The following is a 22,621-nucleotide window of genomic DNA, read 5'->3' on the forward strand; positions in this document are numbered from 1 at the left end:
TTTGCAAACCGAAAGGTCAGAAAAATTGGGCATAATCTGACACTACACTATGATAGTGGCTTATTGTAAAACCAAATGAGTAGTAACAAGCTGTGTCATCTCCAAGGTGGTTAGGAAGCACCGATTAAGGCAACTACAAGAAAAACTATGAAACTATTAAAGAATTTGGTGCCATGTTATCTCTCTGAAGTGTCTATACTGATTTGGTGTGAAGCTGGGCCAGATAATTTTGTCTCAGAAGAGTGTGATATTTAGGTGTCCTGGTGGCACAGTGATTAAACAGCTTGGCAACTAACCAAAAGGTCAACAGTTCAAATCTACCAGCCTCTCCTTGGAAACCCTATGGGGTAATTCTACTGTGTCCTATAGGGTCCCTATAAGTAGGAATTGGCTCGACGGCAATGGGTTTGGTTTTTGGTTTTTATATACTCATACACTTCAGAGAGGAGTAGTATGGCTCTCTGCTCTCCTGGTCCCATTAGAGCTACACTCAGAGGATGACAGTGTCCGTATGAGAGACGACTGCCAGGGCATAGGAGAGCTATGAGAACCATGCTCAGGACTGAAGCCACATAGTAGGAAGATGGGGTTAGGAGGCTAGAGGAAGGCCCACTTTAATTAAATCCCAATTCCATCTTACTTTGTGATTTCCTAAAAATTACTTAATACCTATAAGTTTCAGTTTCTTTGTCTATAAAACGGAGGTGATAATAAGACAGGGGCATGGAGAAGGGGATGCAAGCTCAAAAGAGCAGGCCAGGAGATGGGCTCCATCAGCCCATGAGTCTGTGATTTTAGGTTTTCACTGGAGGTTGCTAATTTTAAAGAATGGAGCACTGTAAGAGATAGAAACTTCCCATAGGGGTCCACAGCAGGTCCTCTGGAGCTGGGGTGGGGGGTGCGAAAAAAAGACCAAACCCATTGCCATTGACTTGACTCATAGTGACCCTATAGGACAGAGTAAACCAAACCCCTTGCCATTGAGTTGACTCATAGCTACCCTATAGGACAGAGTAGAACTACCCCGAATAGTTTCCGAGGAGTGCCTGGTGGATTCGAACTACCAACCTTTTGGTTAGAAGACGTAGCTCTTAACCACTACACCACCAGGGAGCCGGGGAAGGAGGGCAGGAAAGGAAATCACATGAGATCAAAGTAAAACATTGCCTGCCTTTGCCTCCTTTTACTCATCTCTGCTTTTGCCCTTTGTTGTGAGGTCTTCACTTCTGCAGCTCTCTCACGTGGCTCTTCACACAGCTCACTGTTTCTTATCACGCCCAACAGACCCTGTTAAATGTGCTTCTTGTTGGTTTATGCAGTGTATCTTCCCTCATAGAACGTTATCTCCCTTAGAGCAGGGACTTTGAGCCCCAATTCATACAACTACACTGGCTGTGCAGAAAGATCTTGGGTGAATAAATGTTTCTGCAATTTTGCCAGGGCCTCATTGCCTCTGAAAATGTATTCCTTGCAGGCCAACAACAGCTGGAGTAAGAATATGATGTGATTACTTTTGCAAACTGCTAAAAGTAGGGTAGAAGAGCCCAAGGAGAAAGAGCTCGAAAAGTTACTGCACATAATATGGCGCTGCCATCAACTTGACCATCTAGAAAGTGTCATCTACTCATTTGACAGGACTTCGTTACCTAGGATCTGTGTACACGAGTGGGTTCACGGATACACTTAGCTATCGAAATGAACATGATTTAGTTGAATAGGAAGAAAGTGACTTTTTTAATGCCCTTCCTGATAACCTAACTTTTCAGCTATTTAGGCGACCATATGGATTCACACTGCCAATGAGGTAGAGAAAGACACACAAATCACCCTTATTTTAAAAAATCACTGTGAAACCATTTCAGCAACAATTTCACTTTATTACAGTGCAAGCTTTCTACCAGCAGAGCCCTCTCAACATAGAACATCAGTGACATCCAGTGGCTGCTTGCTGAATCTGGCAGTGACAGTAAAAATAGTTGAGTCCAAACCCCCTAAAAACCATAAGACCTTGATTTTGAAAGGGCCCCAGATATTACCTTATCTGACCCTTCTCTTAAAGCGTTCCTTGTCAGCTACCTAGATTAATTCAGTCTCCATGTCATTCCCCTTTTACAAGTTCCAGTAAATGAAGACTTCAAACCAAAGCTCATGATTCTTTGTATATAAAGCAGGATGAGACTCTTTCCCAGCAGACGGGGCGAGTAAAGAAAATTTCAGTGCTGCTTTCTGCTGTCTCCACTCCTACCTCCATTCCCAACACCTCCGTTCACAGGTCGTTTTTAAAAACTCACTTCAGACAGTTTTCCTTGGAGACAGATACTGTGTGACTTGCTATAAGTTACTTGGTGATGCTGTATTTTGAATTTTGGATTCCTAGTTTCTACTCTATTCCTGTCTTAATTCAGATTAATTCCTAATTAATTAATCTGCCTGCCAAGGCTTGCATTTAACCACAATTAGCCAGTACTGCTGGATATAGAATCGATGTGAAATTAAATATCCATTGGGGCCCAGTTAATTGCCAATAAAAATGCCCATTTGAGAGCCATCTTAATGGTTACTACTTCCAGAAAGTACTCTGTACAGGAAAGTAAGACCCCAAATAGAAGTGCTGAAAAGTGTCTCGGAAAAGTACCTGCAAAGGATAAATGACTATCTGCTGGGCAAATATAAAATTCACTTATTCACTGCCTCAAGAGACAAACTGTAGCCCAATACCATCAGCATGTTTTACTCATACCCTTAATTTGTTGCAGTAGAATCAATAGGTAGACAGTAGAGTTCAAGTCCCCATCAAATCAGCTCCAGCTAAGGGCAACCCCATGTGTGTCAGAGAAGAATTGTGCTTCATAGGGTTTTCAACAGCTGATGTTTTGAAAGTAGAAAGCCAGGCCTTTCTTCTGAGGCAACACTGGGTAGACTCAAACCTCCAACATTTCAGTTAGCAGTCAAGTACCGACCATTGCGCCAACCAGGGAGTAAAAACCAAACCAGACCCATTGTTGTCAAGTTGATTCTAACTCATAGTGACCATATAGGACAGAGTAGTTCTATCCCATAGGGTTTCCAGGGAGCGGCTGGTGGATTTGAACTATCGACCTTTTGGCTAGCTGCCAAGCTCTTTAACCACTGTGCCACCAGGGTACCTAAAAATCACTTTCTTCTGAGACAAAATTATCTGGCTCAACTTCACACCAGATCAGTATAGGCAGTCCAGAGAGAGAACATGGCACCAAATTCTTTAATAGTTTTTATTGTAGTTGCCTTAATCAGTGCTTCTCAGCCACCTTGGAGATGACACAGCTTGGCACTACTCGCTTTTACAATAAGCCACTATCACAGTATAGTGTCAGATTATGCCCAGTTATTCTCTAAGTAAAAGAAATTCTAATTGATTTTTAGAACTAAAAAGATGTATGTTTGTTTTAGGATATTTTTGAGAATTTTGCAATACCCTCTGAACAAAGGAGTGATACCCCAGATTGTGGTACTTCAGGGTTGAGAATCACATGAATAAATGCCATCACCAACGTTATTCTTTCCAGCCCTGATTGAAGGCAACATTATGAAATTAAGGCCCTCAAGCTTTTGGCATCAGATAATGACAGCCTTTGGTTCTTTGCTTGACCTCTCATTTCCTTTCTGCCTTCAGTAATATCATTTGCACAGTGACCCATCCCTCCAGCCCTGGAAGGAGGGAAAGAAGAACACAATATCACAGCTTCAGGTTGGCTGGGTGCTTATTAAGTGATCACAGTGGAGAAGAAGCAGCACTGTACCTTTGAAAGGGAAATATTTGTTTCTAAAATAAAACTGATCGTTTCGTCTGAGAGCTGGATAGAAGATTGAAGTTCTTCTGTTAATTTGGTGACATTTTTCATTAAATCTTTAACTTTTACACCTGAAACATAAACAAGTGGAAAGAAATTGTATACTAATAACTGTTTAAATTATTACTGACTGTGAAAACACAATTTGATTTTAAAAACTGGCAAGGATAATTTCCTTCACTGTGTCCAGCCCATAATAGGTGCCTAATAAAGCCTTACTCTCCTAGAAGTAATTAAGTTAATTTAAACTAAAAGTGAAACAAAACTCCAGGTTATGTGGTATTTTCTGTTTACCAGTTTGTATACTCCCTAAGCCCTGTAAATATTTTAAGAAGATTAACTTTAGAAAGAGCTTTTTCTTAGTGAATAGTATGATCAAGTAGTGTATAAGAAACTCATTTCTCTACATATATGTAGTTATCTCACTTTTTTGACAAGAAAAATATCAGTTAAGGATTTTTCAGAGTTCTTCACACTTGGCACATTGATGCTACAAGGAGCTCTATGAATTACATAAGTTACGCAAATGAAGAAACAAGAGATTCATGGCTATCAATCGACTTGTCCAAGGAGACGGGCTGGACAAAACCCAGACCACAGAAGCTCCTCTTCATTCCTCCTCTTGATTTCAGAACTCCAGAATTTGAGAACTTTCCTAATTAATTCCAAATACATCAAGCCAGCCAACTTCTAAATTGGTATTTTCCACATTTAGCATAACTTCTTTATATGTTTTATTTTAATAACATATTTGGATGAGAAACTAAATTTAACTTTTAATCAAGTAGACATGGAGAAACCACACACTTACCATCAGTTACTCTGAAATTACTAAGAAAAGTCATAATGGAATTCCCTGATGACAAAGTCTCCTCGAGGTTTTTGGCCAACCTAAAATGGCAGCAAATTAAAGTTAAATTAGACAAGATAAAACATCAGAAACGATGTTGGAGTGAATAATACTGCCTCAGTTCCCAGGAGATGAGCTGGATAACAAGATCGCATTTCCATAAAATTCCTCAGATGATCAAATACAAAACGTCTCCTGACATAGTGTGTGTGTGTGTGTGTGTGTGTGTGTGTGAATATCCATTAATATCACAACTCTAATATTTTCTTCTCAGAGTCCCTGCCAAGCAAGACGAATCAGGGGAATAAGGATGAATAATAAATGGTTTTTCAAAAGTGTGAAAAGAATAGATAGAATAAATCACGGAGTGTATGAAAAATTAGTATAGCAAGAAGTCAGGTGAACATCATTCTTTCTGTGAATGAATCATCTGTGGAATACAAAGTGCCTGATTTCCTTTGCTGGTGGTTTACACTTCTAGAACTCTGGGCAAAATTAATCAAATATGAAGGTAATTTGAAAAATACTTGACTGTTCTTGCAGACCGTACTTAATACTGTATTGTAATCTCAGATCATGATATTTTAGTCTAATATATTGATCCCAACAAAGCTAGCCTTATGCCCAAACCTGCTCTTACATTTTATAAATTAAAAGTGTAAAGTCATGGAAAATATTGATGCTGTTTAGGAAAGGTATATATATTAAGCAGAGAAGTAGTATGTAGCGCATACTGTTGTCTGAAAACAACACTTAAAAATACTAGACCTATTCTTGAGTCAGCCCTTTCAGTCTCTCCGTTCTTGACAATTTTGCCGGCTTCCCTCTCTCTCTATCCTCCCATCCCCCCTCCAGACAAGAGTTGCCAACACAATCTCAAGTGTCCACCTGATATAATTAGCTCACTCTTCATCAGCGTCTCTCTCCCACCCGCTGACCAGTCCCTTTCATGTCTGATGAGTTGTCTTCGGGGATGGTTCCTGCCCTGTGCCAACAGAAGGCCTGGGGAACATGGCCTCCGGGATTCCTCTAGTCTCAGTCAGACCATTAAGTTTGGTTTTTTATGAGAATTTGGGGTCTGTATCCCACTGATCTCCTGCTCCTTCAGGGGTCCTCTGCTGTGCTCCCTGTCAGGGCAGTCATCGATTGTGGCCGGGCACCAACTAGTTCTTCTGGTCTCAGGATGATGTAGGTCTCTGGTTCATGTGGCCCTTTCTGTCTCTTGGGCTCTTAGTTGTCGTGTGGCCTTGGTGTTCTTCATTTTCATTTGCTCCAGGTGGGTTGAGACCAATTGATGCATCTTAGATGGCCGCTTGTTAGCATTTAAGACCCCAGACGCCACATTTCAAAGTGGGATGCAGAATGATTTCATAATAGAATTATTTTGCCAATTGACTTAGAAGTCCCCGCAAACCATGTTCCCCAGACCCCTGCGCTTGCTCCGCTGACCTTTGAAGCATTCATTTTATCCCGGAAACTTCTCTGCTTTTGGTCCAGTCCAATTGAGCTGACCTTCCATGTATTGAGTGTTGTCTTTCTCTTCACCTAAAGCAGCTCTTATCTACTGATTAATCAATTAAAAAACCCTCTTCCACCCTCCCTCCCTCCCCCCCCTCGTAACCACAAAAGTATGTGTTCTTCTCAGGTTTACTATTTCTCAAGATCTTATAATAGTGGTCTTATACAATATTTGTCCTTTTGCCTCTGACTAATTTCGCTCAGCATAATGCCTTCCAGGTTCCTCCATGTTATGAAATGTTTCAGAGATTCGTCACTGTTCTTTATCGATGCGTAGTATTCCATTGTGTGAATATACCACAATTTATTTACCCATTCATCCGTTGATGGACACCTGACTCAAGAGGGGGAGAGCAAGTGGGAGTAGGGAGTGAGATGTATGTAAACTTATATGTGACAGACTGATTGGATTTGTAAACGTTCACTTGAAGCTTAATAAAAGTTATTAAAAAATATATATATACCTAAGATTTTGTAAAATGCAAATGCTCTGTGTTCGTTCTTTCTGAGAGTCATCAAATGAACCCTGAAACTTACTGTATGAATATCATAATAGCAAATAAATCTTATGACTTCATACACAAAAAAAAAAAAAAATACTAGACCTATTCTTTATAAATGAAAATACTGAAAAAGGACATGAACCCCAAATCAGACATTATTACATGTGTGTGTGCCACTGGACTGTTTCTAGTGCTGGCTGACATTGGCAGTCCGTCTCAGCAGCATTCTCCAAGTTGCTCTTGAAGCTTTCCAAGGATCTAGAAAGATTCCTGTTAAGACTTTCACAATTTAGCTGCATGGGTGACGACCATATCTGTTTAATTTCCTGTAAAACATAGAAATGATATAGATTAGACACATGCATATTTATTTATATATGCTCAAATATGGTTTCCAGTTCAAGACATGCTCTCACTAAGAATTATATGCACTGTAAGTTTTTTGTTTATTTTCTTTGGTCTCCAGAAACCCAACACTGGAGACTGAGAACATCCAGTCATTTTCAATTGTTTCTGTATGTTACAGAGTAGTAGAAACAGAACAGAGATGTCATACATGACTGCCTGACACAGGGTACGACACACAGCCGTCCAATGCATGGCAGAGAACACACACCACTCAGCTGTAAGACCTGGGCCCCTCTCCTCAGGAGCTCAGTTCCTTGTTTGACAACTGAGGCTTTCAAAATTGATAGCCACAAAACCTATGATTGAAAAGAAATCCTGTGTGACTGCCCGTATGTCAGGTGAATGAAACCTGCAGTGCCTTGAAGGTCTATAGCAAACCTGGAAGGCTCCTGTCCCTCCCTCTGCAAGCAGAGGGTCTCCCAGGACTCTGCAGAACACAGGTAGAAACCACTGGTCTAGATCTTAGGCTCTAGGGCATCTCTAAGCCCACTCTAAGTTCCATGAACATCTCAACAATATCTTCGAAGCATTCAACTAGCTTTATCTAAAAAAAATTAATTAATCATTTTGCAAAATAACACCTATAAATTGATAAACTGCAAAACATTTATTTTATGTGAAATTAAGTGACAAATATAGACAACAAAACGTAAAGCAACCTGGAAACACCCACACATGTGTGTATGTCTGTGTACAGACATACATACAAATCCATATATATTCCCTGGACACAGGAATTTTGCCATATATAATTTATTTACTTCATCAGAATTTATTTGTATCATTGTATTTTTATTTTGTATTTTATTTGTATCACCAGATTCTTACTGATATTGGAGGCACAGACCTTGGTTATGCAGTTTATGGGAAGGTATTTAATCCCAGTGGACACATACATAGTATTTCCATTTAAATAAAACTTCTAACATATTCTTCTCAAAACCACAATTGGTTTCATTAAAAAATAATAATCATGAATCATTCAGGTTACCAGAGAGGGCTAACAAATGCATGTTCCAAGAGAAGCTAAAGACAAAGAATGCTGGAATGTCAACAGAGCAGGACCCTAAGCTTTAGAGTCTCTGCCGCCATAGTTCAGCGGAAGCTGTGAAAGAAGAACTGGCTGAAGAGCAAAGGAGTGATATGATCTCACAGTTGTTTTAGAAGGATCACTCTGGCTACTAAACTCACAATAGAGCTGAGGAGAGGAGAAGCAGAGAGATCAATTAAGATTGTAACAATCCAGGTGAGATGTGATGGGGGCTTAGACACCTGGAAGGTACTGGTGGAGGGTCAATGGTGGGTCAACAGAAGTTGTGAATGAGGAGATGGCTGAAAAGCAGAGGCGTTACTCAAGAATAGATGTGTTTTGAAGAGTTTCCTGAGCATCCAGCCTCATACCACCCTCAGCACCACTACAGAGCCTTCGAATTCACACCATATGGGTAACAGACCCAACAAGTGCATTGCTTACATGGGATGGGACGTCTTGTCCATAATTATGGTTTACTTTCTAACTCCACTTTATTTCCAATAATTTAGGGTGAAGCTTGAGCAGAAATCCTACAGGACTATTCTTTCATTCATTCAAAAAATGTTTACTGAGCACCAGCAAAGGCCAGGCACATGGCATAGAGTTGTAAACAAAGGGCACCAAAACCTAGAGGAGTAGTATTATCCAATGGATGCTTTAGAAGGATCACTCTGGCTACTGACCTGACAATAGAGGTGACGGGAGGAGAAGCAGAGAGACCAGTTAAGATTGTAAAAATCCACGTGAAATGTGATAGGGGCTTAGACCCCAGGGAGGTACTGGTGGAGGTGGTAGAAGGTGGCCAGATTCTGGATTCATTCTTGAAGGTAGAACTGACAGAATGTGCTAACAGAGAAACCAAAAAGGGCCAATGATGACGTCCAAGTGTTTGACTCAAACAACTAAGGAAAAGAACACACCTGGAGGGAAACATTGGGTGGAAAAATCAGGACTTCTTTGTTAGATATGTTGGGTTTGAGAGTTCTATTCGACATCTAAGTGGAAATGTCAAGAAGGTGTCCCAATATACAAGCCTGAAGTACAGGGGAGGTCTGGGTTGGAGAAGTAAAGGTGAAAGTTGTCAGGATATAAACGAGTAAAGATAAAGATGTGGCTAAAGACAGAGAATAAGAATGGCCTAAAGACCGAGACTAGGACAGTATGACATGGCGAGGGACCAGAAAGGAAATGGAGAAAGTGAAGCCAAAAACATAAGAGGAGCTCAGGGCAGAGTGAGGTCTCAGAAGCCAAGTGAAAAAGTGATTTAAGAAGGGAGCACTTGCCTGTGTTGGATACCATAGATAGATCGAGTGAGAATTGATCACTGGACTCAGCAACATGAAGGTCACCAGGGACTTTGGCAAGAGCAGCAGTAATGCAGCGGTGTCTCCTGCCTGGAGGGGCCCAAGAATGGCAGGCATAGGCCAGTCTCTTCATTTTCTATTTTGCGGAGGACTCAGGGTCACAGACTTCTTTTCCTTTCCTCTCTTAATATCCCATTGCTTACTCAGTCCTGGGACGTCTGTAACTCCTGGGAGACATAGCCTCCCCCAGCCTCCCCATCTACTTCCCTAAAGATAAGCACACAGACCTCATCCATTGTAAGAAATGACTACAGGAATGCAGACAGGAAACAGAATAGTAATAAACACAGGCAAGGCAGATGGATAGATCCAGTCCCAAGGCTCAGTTCCATGAGTACATTTCTAATAGCATACAAAGAAGCCCCATAGGATTTTGCACTCTGCTCTTATTCCTAACTGTAGAGCTCTCTAACCCTTCTCCAGTTCTCTACCCCAAACATTTCACAGGCACTATATTCTCCTTCCTCCAGAAAGGCCCATCTTCATAGCACATGGGCACACAGATATCATCAGGTCAGAACAATAGGTATAAATTAGTGTCCTCTTAGGAAGTAACTCATTTCTGAGAACATCTAGGTTTAATAAAATCTATTACATGGGTCCCTTCCAGTAGAGAATTTTCTCAAAGAAAAGTACTTCTAGTTCAAAATTTGTAACCATATGCAATTTAAATTTAATTCAAGGCATTTATAATAGTCTGTCACCTATAAGGTATACGAGTTGCCATTGAGCTGATTCCAACTCATATGACCCCACGTGTGCAGTGAAGAGCAATACTTCACAGGATTTTCACGGCCATGAGCTTTTGGAAGCAAATCACAAGGCCTTTCTTCCCAGGCACCTCTGGGTGGATTTGAACTGCCAATCTTTCAGTTAGTAGTCAAGCGCTTAACCATTTGTACCACATAGGGACTTCACAGGATCCCAAAGTATAGAAGATCAATATGTCTGAACTTCATTCTTGAATTTAACAAAATATATTTGATGTATAGGGAGCTATAGAGAAGGAAACTTCACCTTCCTCTGTAATAGCAGAAATTACTGGAAGAAAAGATCCAACTTCTTTCATCACGGCGTACTGCACTCCACGTATAGAATAGTGTCTATTATGGAGGTTCAGAGACTGACATTCATTAGCCTCTGCTTTAGGATGGGGTAAGACCATCACGTGGAAAAGGCAGCACAAGTTGGCCTCTCATCCCCTAGTGAGGAGAAGAGGTCTGTAATCATCCAGGCATTAGTCAGGCATGTCCACAGGTAAGTCCAAGGGTCTAGATTTGGGGAAGTATCAGGAAGACTCAGTTTAACCTGGAGTTCCGGCCACATTTTCTGATTCCTCTTATCCCAGGAGTGTTGATACCTGTTGGGCACTTGTCATTTTTGAAGTTTAATTTCTGATCCCCATTTAGCTCCTTATTCTTCCTTTCTACTGTTTAGAACAATAAGTGAACAAGAGTAATGATCTAACATCCCTGAACTTGCATCATATTGATTCAATACTTGAGACTTTCATTTCCAACGAGAATTTCATGTTGCTATTGAGAAAACTATGTTACAATATTTATTTAGGTATTGAAAAAACTAAAACTGGCATGGTGCCCTTTGCTTACCTCTGTTGAGCACAGGACATTTCATATTCCACAGCCTGGAAAAGGTTTCTATTTCTAAAAGCCAGGCACATTTATAGGCCTTGAAACATAGGAAAAAAAAGACACATCCTAAAAGCTTTGCATTCTGAGATGAGCAATATTTTATTTCTGTCATCATTGATGAGAAGTTCTGTTCTTTGTCTAAAATGACCTAACCAACCAGCCCAAGAGACTGGAAGGTAGGACAGAACAGGACAACTGGTAATAGGGAACCCAGGGTTGAGAAGGAAGAGTGTTGACATGCCGTGGGGTTGTTAATCAATGTCATACAACAATGTGTGTACTGACTGCTTAATGAGAAACTAGTTTGTTCTGTAAACCTTCATCTAAAGTTCAATAAAAAATAAAATAATAAACAGAATAAAATGACCTAACCATTATCTAGACTACTGACAATCATACATAAATTTGAACTCTAAACACAGTCTTGCCTCCTTACTCTGTGAGCCAATTATTATGAAATCTGGAGTCCCTTGCATGTTTTATTATCACAAATTTCACTCAGCACTCAAAAACTGAGTTTTTTTTTCTTTGTAAATATTTGTTCACATTTAGTATCTGACAAAGATCCGCACAACCTGGAAATAAGAATTTGGTGATCTAAATAAATCGGTGTAACCATGACGAAGTACTGGGGCTGCAGGAGCAATGATCTCCACAGACTCAGCCAGAGCGTCCTGCTCCTGTACACCACTCCTCCCGTGGTCCGAGAAAACGGTTAAGAATTAACAGCTGTTCATCTCACCTCACAGCCCCATAGAAGTGAGGCCTCTTACGCCCTCACCATGGTGTGGGAGCTCAGCGTGACTATCTCTGGTCCCTCTCTGTGCCATCTTTCAGTCTACTCACTGTGATAAATCAACATACCCTGCACGTATGAATAGGTGGAGTTACTATGCCTCAAAAGCAATAAATATTCACAACTGGATCTAGAAGAAAAGCAGATCTTTACCCTGTGGGCCCAGCGGTTAAGAGAGTAGGGGCCCAGATGAAAGCCACATTCCCCAATCCAGCTGCATGGGAGCTTTTGGGGCACTTGTCCAAATTAACAAAAAGAAAACTGCTGTGCTGGCTCCCATGGGGCTGTCAGTTCTTGGTATTTACCAGGGTATTCAACTAGTCAGAATCAGTGTTGGTCTGCTAAACATTTGACAACTGGCTCCCTGCGAGAAATGAACTGATTTATAGCATTTGTCAATGTTCACAGTGTAAATGCTACCACAGTGATTTCAAGCTACCAACTTGACATCACCGAACATAAAACTATATATACTGTATACACTGTTATTTTGTATTTCATTTCTACCATGCAGATACAGGAGTATGGCACAATGGTTAAGTGCTCGGCTGCTAACCAAAAGGCCAGAAACCCTATGGGACAGCTCTACTCTGTCCTATAGGGTCACTACGAATCGGAATCAACTCGACGGAAACGGGTTTGGTTTTTGGTTTAAATATTCTCAAGAACATACATACTAGTAAAACATGATAAAATTAGTAGGAAGTAAAAAGTTGAGTATTTATTATCTTTAATAGAATTTACTTGATCATGTTTATATAATTTGATGTTAAATAATTAACAACCAGCTTGGAAAATTCCTAAAAATTTAAAACAATCAGCTCTTGCAAGTGAATGCTAGTTATCACCAGCCACCACTGGGAAAACCCAAGAGGGAGGAAGGTGAGCAATCTCTCTGCAGGCCTAACTTCCAGTATAACCCTGTATAACACAGTTGCTTTGGTTATAAGGACAAAGCCAACAAGCTTAGAATAGCTTGACTATAATGCATGGGCCAATAGAAATGATGATGAAGTTTTCTGAAACAGAAAAGACAACAAACCTGGTAATGGTCATGCAGCAAAGCGAGTCCTTGCATAACAGGTAAAATGAGAGGCCTTATCCCACCTTGCTTGCAACTCAGAGTAGCACACAGAACATCCTTAATCAAGGAAGGGTTTTCTGCCAGAGGAAACACAGAGAGCAGAAATTAGTAAACAACTCACTCCCAAAGTAGCCACTCTCAAAATTATTTTTTCAAAGATTCAAAATAATATAAATTCACAAAGCCTTCCTAAATCATCAAGATAAATATTCAGATGGTGAGGGAAATCCTGTGCTTTTGAGTTCTAAACGTAGTACATTAAATATTTTGTGGTTTTTCTGGGCCTAAAAAAATGTCTAGAAATTAATTTCCTTCCTCTATTTGGCCCCTTTTCCCGTACCTCCTTCAGGTAGGGTAGCAATTTTACCCAGTTTACCTAGGACAGTCCTGTTTTGCACCTATTGCCCTGGTGTAATTATGAACAGTGCCTCCTTTCATTCTCAAAGGAGTCCCAGTTTGCGTGATGACAGTCATTATATTGACGGTCTGTTTTAGGGCTTTACAATCTATCTGACTTTTCAAGACAAATCCTAAAGGTCATTTAGGACTCTCCCTCTACTTTACTCCTCACAGTCAGCCAATCTTCCCAGCTGCTCAATTTTACCCCCAATAGCTCTGGATTCTGTGCTGTCCTCTCTATTGGTGTTCTACCTTGGTTCAGCACCCCACCAGTTCACGCCCAGGAGGCTACCAGGCTCCTAGCTGTTCCTGTGCCCCATCTCATATGCCAATTCCCCTTCAACTCTACCAGAGGGTCTTCCTAAAGGGAGAGCTCATCATTGGTTCTCACCCCATTAGCTCTAGGACTTTGACCAAAGGTCGCATGTTGCCCTCACCCCACCTCTGTGCTCATTCCCCATGTTCCTTCCCTTCTTCCCAGTGCCATCTGGCACCTCCTTCACTGCACTGCTGCTTCCTTTGCCTGAATCTATTTTTCAGTTGCCACCCCAGGTAACTGACTGTCTTCCCCAGGGTTTACCACTAACCCTCCTGCTCCCCAGCTGTACATAGCTTTGCTGTAGAACTCATCTTACTTCTTGTATCTATTTAAATTCAGTGTCTCCTACTGGTCCACAAATACTGTAAGCAAAAAATGTGGTGGGACTTTTTTCACGTTTTTGTTCCTAACATTTCTAGCCTATACCACATGACTTTGTACATAGTAGATGCTTGAAAAACATTTTCATGTTGTTCATTATAGAAGATCTAATATATTTTTATGAGTAACTAAACCTCTTATTTTTCTTCAATTAAAGAAAAATTTTAGTCCTGACTCTTACATTATTGCATTGTGTCTCAAAAAACAAACAAACAAACAAACCCACTGCTGTCAAGTCGATTCCAACTCATAGCAACCCTATAGGACAGACTAGAACTGCCCCATAGTTTCCAAGGAACGCCTGGTGGATTCAAACTGCCAATCTTTTGGTTAGCAGACTTAGCTCTTAACCACTACACCCAGTTTTGGGGCCATGTATAGTGTAGCACCAATATGATGTACCCAAAGCCATCCTTTTCAGAAACATGCCACTTGGATGCCTCTTTTGGTTTTATTTTCTTCTTGTTATGTTACTGATTTGGGAAACAGGTCTCCTTATTTTAGAAAATGTAAAATGTGCCTCTTAGGTAATCTGTTATTAAAATGTGAAACAAAAGAAATAAAGCTCTGTTAAGCATCACAGCATTTATCATAAACAGACTCCTTTTTTAGAGGAAGGCATAAAAAAATGTGTTTAGGAATTAGGTCACTCAAGACTAGAAGGGCATAGAATGCACCATATAAAAGCTACCTTGATGTGTGAACTTGGACAAGTCATCAACTCTTTTGATTCTTGTTTCCTCAACTATAAATTGAGGATGTTGACCAGATGGACACTGTCATGAATTGAATTGCACCCCCACAAAAATGCATGTCAACTTGGCTAGTCCATGATTTCAAATATTGTGTGATTGTCCACCATTTTGTCTTCTGATGTGATTTTCTTTTGTGTTGTAAATCCTACCTCTATGATGTTAATGAGGTGGGATTATTGGCAGTTATGTTGAGTCAAGACTCGATTTACAAAATTAGGTTGTGTCTTAAGTCAATCTCTTTTGAGATATAAAAAAGAGAAATGAGCAGAGAGACATGGGAACCTCACACCACCAAGAAACAAGAGCCAGGAGAATAGTGCATCCTTTGGACCCAGAGGTTCCTGTGCTGAGAAGCTCCTTGACTGGGGAAGATTGATGACAATGACCTTCCCCCAGAGCAGACAGAGAAAGAGCCTTCTCCTGAAGCTGGAGCCCTGATTTCAGACCTCTAACCTTCTAGACTATGAGAGATTAAATTTCTCTTTGTTAAAGACATCCACTTGTGGTATTTCCATTACAGCAGCACTAGATGACTAAGACAGAGACTATGGCCTACTGGGCCATTTCTACAGTGTTATATTGGGATGACAAGGTTAAGGGAAGAAGTGCTAGGTTATCAGGCCATCTGGTCTCCATCAGCCCCTGGATTCGACGTTTTTGTACAACCAGCCCTCAGAGGTGCCATTCCTTAACCACAGAAAAATGCAAGCCTCTGGCAGAGTCCCATCTCAAGCTTTTGTTCCTTGACTTATGTGCCCCACTCCCCTTCTCCACCTTCCACTGTTTCTTCAAACCCCTGGCTCTGTGTCTTGTCTATTTCCATCTGCTACTGTCCCTCGTCTTTGTTTTGAGGACACATTTACGCACCCATCTCAGGATTTCCAAGCCTACCACTTGCTCTGGGCCCTCTTCGGCTCTCTGTTGCACCTACAGCCAGGGGGAGCCCTGCTCCCTTCTTCCCTAACTGATGCCCACAGGACTTCTCAACAGGAGAGGGGGGCCTGACTTCTTAACTCTGAAAACCTGGACGACTCATTCCCCATCTCTGGGCCTTAATTGCCAACTTACGAAGTTAGGAGTTTAAAATGGGGTGACTACTGAAGTTTCTTCTGGCTATATGCGGCTACCATGCTATATGCCTTGTTCAAGCATGCAGTCGTTTTCAACCTATTTAAAATATTAGATCAAGAGGAGGGAAATGGCAGCTTTCCTAGAGACATTGAACTTAACTGTGACATGCAATAATGACTTTGTTCTCAGTAGTAACGGTAACCTAACTGACAGCTCTCCCTTCACATGACAGAAGAGGACCATTTGCCTAGGTTGTTCCAGTCCACTCCCATCTTTATTGTTCACTGCTTATGTACCTTTTCCAGACCACATAATGGCCTGTCGCTGGCCTCCAATTCTATAGACTGGAGTGACATTTTAATAAGGAAAGTGGAGTGACAATTTAAATGTTAGTCATGGTTGAGTAGGGCACGCTTAAGTTTTCTAGAAATGCAATATAAAAATTAATTTTCTATTACAAATGTAATTTTAAATATGCTACATTAATTTAGCAGCTGCAGCACAGAGCTGAAAAATAAATACAAATCCAGGTATTAATGAATGTTTAATTTATTTAAAAGCCCTGATATTACCTAGGAAACCCTGGTGGCATAGTGCTTAAGTGCTATGGCCGCTAACCAAAGGGTCAGCAATTTGAATCTGCCAGGTGCTCCTTGGAAACTCTGTGGGACAGCTCTACTCTGCCCTATAGGGTCACTATGAGCCAGAATCAACTCAACGTCACTGGGTTTTTGGGGGGGGGTTTTAATATATACCTATGAAATGTCAAAATAATTATGTCTGCAGATATGGCTGGATTCAATAGGTCAGATAAGCACTCAGGATCCAGAAAGAAGTTGTATTTGAATTTTTATCGGAGAATGCATCCACATGCTGATACCATTTAGTGTGTCTACATATATAATGCTTTTTATCTTACAGCATCTCTTACAGGAAGTAGAGATTAAATAAAAAAACATTACAAGCTTTCATTTCTGTGGAGACAGAGATTGCATGGGAGACTGATCTTGCTCTCAGTGGGGTTACAGACTATTGAGGGAAAAGGGTACTAAAAACAAAAATGCAATCGATAAGTGCAAAGGCTATAAAGAAAGTGTCCTGGGAATTCAGGAAACCTAATGCATCCACTTAGCACACATTCTTGGAGTGCATCTTCTGTGTCAGACACTGGGCATGCACAGGAGATAAGACATGGCTGCTGCCTTTTTTTTTTTTTTTTTTGCTGCTTTCAAGAAACTTTGACTCTAGCAGAAGAGGGAGAAGTAAGAAATGAGAGCATCAAGTATTGCATTTGATAGAAATCAAGGTCACTTCCAGCAAAGGAGACAGAGGCAGCCCTCCTGGGAAAAATGCCTTCTACTTGGGACAAAGAGTATAGAGGTGGAGTCCAGGTCAAGGCAATGGGGGAAAGCACACTCCATGAGCAAAGACATACAGAGTCCAGAAAGCCTCAATTGGACTGCTGCCGTATCCTGGAGTGTGGAAAGGAGGCTAGAATGGGCCTACCAGGTCCCTCAGGATCTGAGAAGCAAGGCTGAGAAGGCTGCACTTCATTCTAAAAGAAACTCCCAGTAATCTCCCAGTCTCCCTGACAGTGGAGCTCTGAGAATTAGCACAGAACAATTAGCAAGCACTTCTTACAAATGCAACCCACCTGCAAAGATGATGAAGATGTGCACAGCCAGCATCTTCACTTTCTGCAGAGTCAGGATGGCTCTGGAGGGCTGTGTGGGCTGCTGGAAAACTTGACACATTTCTAAAACACTTAGGGAAAAATGAAACAGAGCATCAAAGGGCAAAATCTGTAACAGAAGTGCCTCTCTACTGGGTTCAAAGCTAACTCATAACAGGTGTAATAATTATCCTCCCTGCTCAGTCATACAGGGACACAAGGAAAACACAATTAGCACAGTCCAGATCTGTAAAAAAAACTTTGGTTTTCCTGTTTTAGTTCAGGGCATCAATTTTATTGCTCATAAACTGATATTCACTTTCTCTTCTCGTCTTCGCCATTCTCTTGAAACGAACAAAAAGCATCAAAAAAGAGAAACAAAGGAGAAATCTGATGTAAAAAAAATCATATGGTTTGCTATTTATGTAGGGAAAATTAACAGATGAACTGATCTATAAATAAATGTTTTCTCTTTCTTTTTTTATATAATTATTTATTTTGTTTTGCTGTTGAAAATATACACAGCAGAACATACACCGATTCAACAGTTCCTAACAACTCAGTGACATTGACTACATTCTTCAAGTTGTGTAACAATTTCACCTCCCTTTAACTTCCTTGAAAACCCTAGTGGTGTCGTGGTTAAGTACTACAGCTGCTAACCAAGAAGTCAGCAGTTCGAATCTGCCAGGCACTCCTTGGAAACTCTATGGGGCAGTTCTACTCTGTCCTATAGGGTTGCTATGAGTCAGGCTCAACTTGACAGCAGTGGGTTTAACCTTTCAAGTTGCCATTGTCAGTTTGATCCCATATAGATGGTTCTTTAAAAAAGCACAATGCTCAAGACAGACATTCTTTACTGATTAAACTATTGTTTGGTTTAAAGAAGACTCCAGGGGATACATTTTTTTTTATTTACTTCAGATGAATGTTTACAGAGCAAACTAGTTTCTCATTAAACAATTAATGCACATATTGTTTTGTGACATTTTGTGACAACCCCATGACAGGTCAACTCTTCTCTTCTCGACCTTAGGTTCCCCATTACCGGCTTTCCTGTCTCCTCCTGCCTTCTTGTCCTTGCTCCTGGGCTAGTGTACTCATTTAGTCTCCTAGTGTTTTATGAACCTGTCTAATCTTTGGCTGAAGGGTGAACCTCAGCAGTGATTTCATTACTGAGCTAAAAGGGTGTCCAGGAGTCATACTTTCAGGGTTTCTCCAGTCTCTCTCAGATCAGTAAGTCTGGTCTTTTTTTACACAGATGAATAAAAATATTTTGACTCATGGACATATCAACTGATTAAGAGTACAGTTGCACAATGAAACTCCCTGAAAGGGAGAAACTTTGTTAGGGCTTGTGGTTAATTAAAAGGAAAAAAAAGAAAAAATTCAGTCTCTTGGCTTCTCAAAAAAGTCCATCCCCTTTAAAACTTGAGCTTCTGTTAAGGACAATGAAAAAATTTGGAAACCAATAATGGTGATGGTTGAACAACATGGCGAACTTAATCATCGTCCCTGAATTGTAAGTGTAAAAAATGTTAAAATGTTTTGTTACATAGACATTCACCAACAATTAAAAAAAAAAACTCAGAATGTTGAGTTATGCACTTCCCAAGGGAGCGGGGACAGGCCCAGGCATGTCATGTGTCTCTCTGAGACAGTGCCATACCATGGTCCTCAGAAAGCTCAGGGAAGCAGCACGACAATACAAGGCTCATCTTTCTGAGACCACAACGAGGGTCTACTTTTCCATGCAATTCAATATTTTTTCAACATGTTTTAAGTTTAGTTTCCCCCAAAGAAGAATGAAACTTAAAAAAAAAAAAAGATTAACTTCTAGTTCTGCTGTGGTGGCAAAGTGACTAAAACACAGCAGTAAAGCAATCCTGCTTAGTTAAGCATCACTATTGGACTGGTGGTGCAGTGGTTAAGTGCTCAGCTGCTAAGCAAAATGTTGGCAGCTCATATCCACCAGCTGCTCCTTGGAAATCCTATGGGACAGTTCTACTCTGTCCTATAGGGTCACTATGAGTCAGGATCTACTCTAGGGCAATATGTACAGGTTAGGGAATTGGACTTAGTACAGCCACCTCCCCAGGCATTGTTGATCTTCTCCCATTGGAATATTATTTTTCTGTTGTTGAGGTTCCGACTAGTCCTGAAAGAATGCAATTGTCATATGTTAACATGTAAATTTCAGCTTGGGGTCAATGTGTGTATGTATCAGGATAAAAGTAAGTTTAACAAAAAAAAAAAAAAAACTTTTTTTTTTTTAACATTTAAATACGTTTACGAGCCAGGGCACTCTAATCCCTGAGGTGACGAAAACTGTTGTTTCTTTATACTTAACACTGGTTAATTGTAGATTAAGGAGATTGAAAAAACATGCAATACTTTTGACCATAAAGCAGAACTACACAACATATTAAAAGGGACAGCTCAACAGATCCTAGAGATCAGAGCATAGAATAGCTATAAACTAAACAATAAGCAGGATAAAGTTATTTTTAAGCTATAATGAAAATATAGTTGACTCAGAAAGTAGTTTGGGGAATAATTCTTGGTGAATTGCCTTTTAGTGATATACAAAGATAAACTTATACATCACGGTATGATAGCATATAAAAAAACAAAAACAAATATAGAGTTATTTATTAATCACCAACTAAAAAACCACCAAACCTACTGCCGTTGAGTTGATTCCGACTCATAGTGACCCTATAAGACAGAGTAGAAATGCCCCATAGAGTTTCCAAGAAGCACCTGGCAGATTCGAACTGCCGACCTCTTGGTTAGCAGCCACAGCACTTAACCACTAGACCACCATGGTTTCCTAATCACCAACAGGTAATATAAATTTTGGTAAATTGTCGAGTTTCAATGACTACACTTTTAATTGTGCCTAAATAATCACTGACTTGGGAGCAAAAGAGAGGTTATTTCAGACTCTCCCTACACAACCACCAATGGTTTCTGGTTTCTCAAACTATAAAATGAGGAGCTTGGTCCAGTTCAGCATTTCTCTAACTATAGTGTATTTAAGGCTCTCCTGGGGATCTTGTTAAGGTGATAATTTGATGGGAAGATCTGGGGCAGGCCTGGGATTCGTATGTCTAACAAGCTCTCAGGAGAAGTTGACATTGAGGAGCACGATGTCTTCCAGCTGGAATATTGCATGTTCCTAACCTCCCATCCCCAGCTCAGGTGGACTTCAAGGTCCACTTGTCAGTGACCTACACAATGTTGTCAAAGTTTTCAGATAAGAAAAAAGACACATGTAGGTAACTGCGTTTTTCTCCAGCCTTTCATTTCTTTTTTAGTCTGTTCGTCTTATTTTTATGATAGATTTGTTGTTGTTGTTGTTGTTGTTGTTAGCTGCCATTGAGTCTGCCTTACTCATGGCAACCCCATGCACAATGGGATCAGATCGCTGTGATCCATAAGGTTTTCACTGGCTGAATCTTGAAAGCAGATCTCCAGGCTTTTCTTCCTAGCCCATCTTAGTCTGGAAGCCCCACTGAAATCTGTGCAGCATCATAGCCACATACGAGCCTCTACTGACAGGTAGTGGCTGCACGTGAGGTGCCTTGGCTGGGAATCAAATCCAGGTCTCCCACATGGGAAGCAGGAATTCTACCATGAATAACCAATGTCCTCATGAGAAAAAAAAAAAAATTACAGATTTAGGGATTGGTAAATAGCTTAACTGCAGCATTTGCTTTGAGCTGGAATGTGATTCTAATTGGAGGTAGTGTAGAATGATGCATAAGTAACACAAGGAGCTGATGAAGAAAACCTAATCTGGTGCAAAGAAAAGTCATGCAGGGCCCAGAGGGTTTGTTGGGATACAAAAAAACAAAGGACTTGGGTCTGAGGCTACCTATCTTCTCTTCCCTGTACAAGCACAGGTACTGCAGCACATAGCAGGAAAAATGGAGTCTGCTCAAGGCTGCTTCAGGTCTCTGACCTCTGCTACCAGGGGGTCTCAACTCTAGGAACTTCCTTGCAGTAAGCTTTCAGAATATCTAGGGAACATTCTGCTTTTTGGGGTCTTTGTTGTTGTTTTTGTTATTTTCAATTTTAAACAGATCTTTTCACCCAGATGTCTGTGGTTGTCATTTTGTTATTGTTATTATTATTTTTTATTTTTTAAATGCATATTAATGTGCATATTAAATGCATACGTAAAGTTTACGTTACAGAAAGTACTACTATTATCCCCATTTTACAAATAAACATTGGCTCAGAATGTTTAAATGGCTTGCTCAAATTTGGAAAATTAGTGAATAGTAGAGCCAACCTCATACCAGTCAGCCAATCTGACCACAAACCCATGATCAAGGATATTTTGAGTTTTGGACATTGTATACTTTCCACACTAAAGAAGTTGACGAGAAAGGACACTGAAAACATGTAGAGAGAATGAGAACAAGTAATCATAAAGTAGAGTTAAAATGGAAAGTAAACTTGGTGATTTTAGGGTCTGAGTGTGGTAATCATGTCCTAGCTGGGGAATATTTGAAAAGGTTCCAGTTTAGAAGCATAGTATAAATTCCCTCCACGAAAAATGAAAGAATTGGATTGAAAATTGGAATTGCTGGAGAGCAGGGGTTGCTGGGACCACTCCAGTTCAAAAGAAAATTCAGAGTGTTGAAGTCAAGTACAGTATGGCTTGAGTTTAGTGAATGTAAGTAGATAAGTCAGGGAAGCTCCGAAAGCCAGTATTCAAAATCTGAAGCAGAGGTAGTTCTGTATGCCAAAGGACATCAGTTTCAATAACCAAGGAAATTATTCCAAGGCATAAAAAATGATTGGTTTCAAGGTGTTGCCATGTAATAAGAGAACTAACAGAAAGGAGGTCAGATTCTTTGGCAAATGAGCCAGAGTTAAGACAACGCCTCCAATCCCCATGTGAGGACTATGATAAAAGTGGGGACCATGGGCCATTTAAATGGTACCATCACACACTCAGAAAGGAGGGACTGA

General features: G+C 40.4%; 1 protein-coding gene across 1 annotated transcript in view; it reads right to left on the reverse strand.

Annotated features, from left to right (window-relative positions):
• Window positions 1–22,621, reverse strand: part of ABCA13 (ATP binding cassette subfamily A member 13) — a 572,876-nt gene that overhangs the window by 409,653 nt on the left and 140,602 nt on the right. Inside the window, 5 exon segments of the mRNA XM_064290236.1 lie at window positions 3,780–3,901; window positions 4,642–4,721; window positions 6,864–7,027; window positions 12,997–13,115; window positions 17,618–17,727. Coding sequence (XP_064146306.1) covers window positions 3,780–3,901; window positions 4,642–4,721; window positions 6,864–7,027; window positions 12,997–13,115; window positions 17,618–17,727 — 595 coding nt within the window.

The sequence above is a fragment of the Loxodonta africana genome, chromosome 8 (genome assembly GCF_030014295.1).
Source record: "Loxodonta africana isolate mLoxAfr1 chromosome 8, mLoxAfr1.hap2, whole genome shotgun sequence".
Classification (NCBI taxonomy): domain Eukaryota; kingdom Metazoa; phylum Chordata; class Mammalia; order Proboscidea; family Elephantidae; genus Loxodonta; species Loxodonta africana.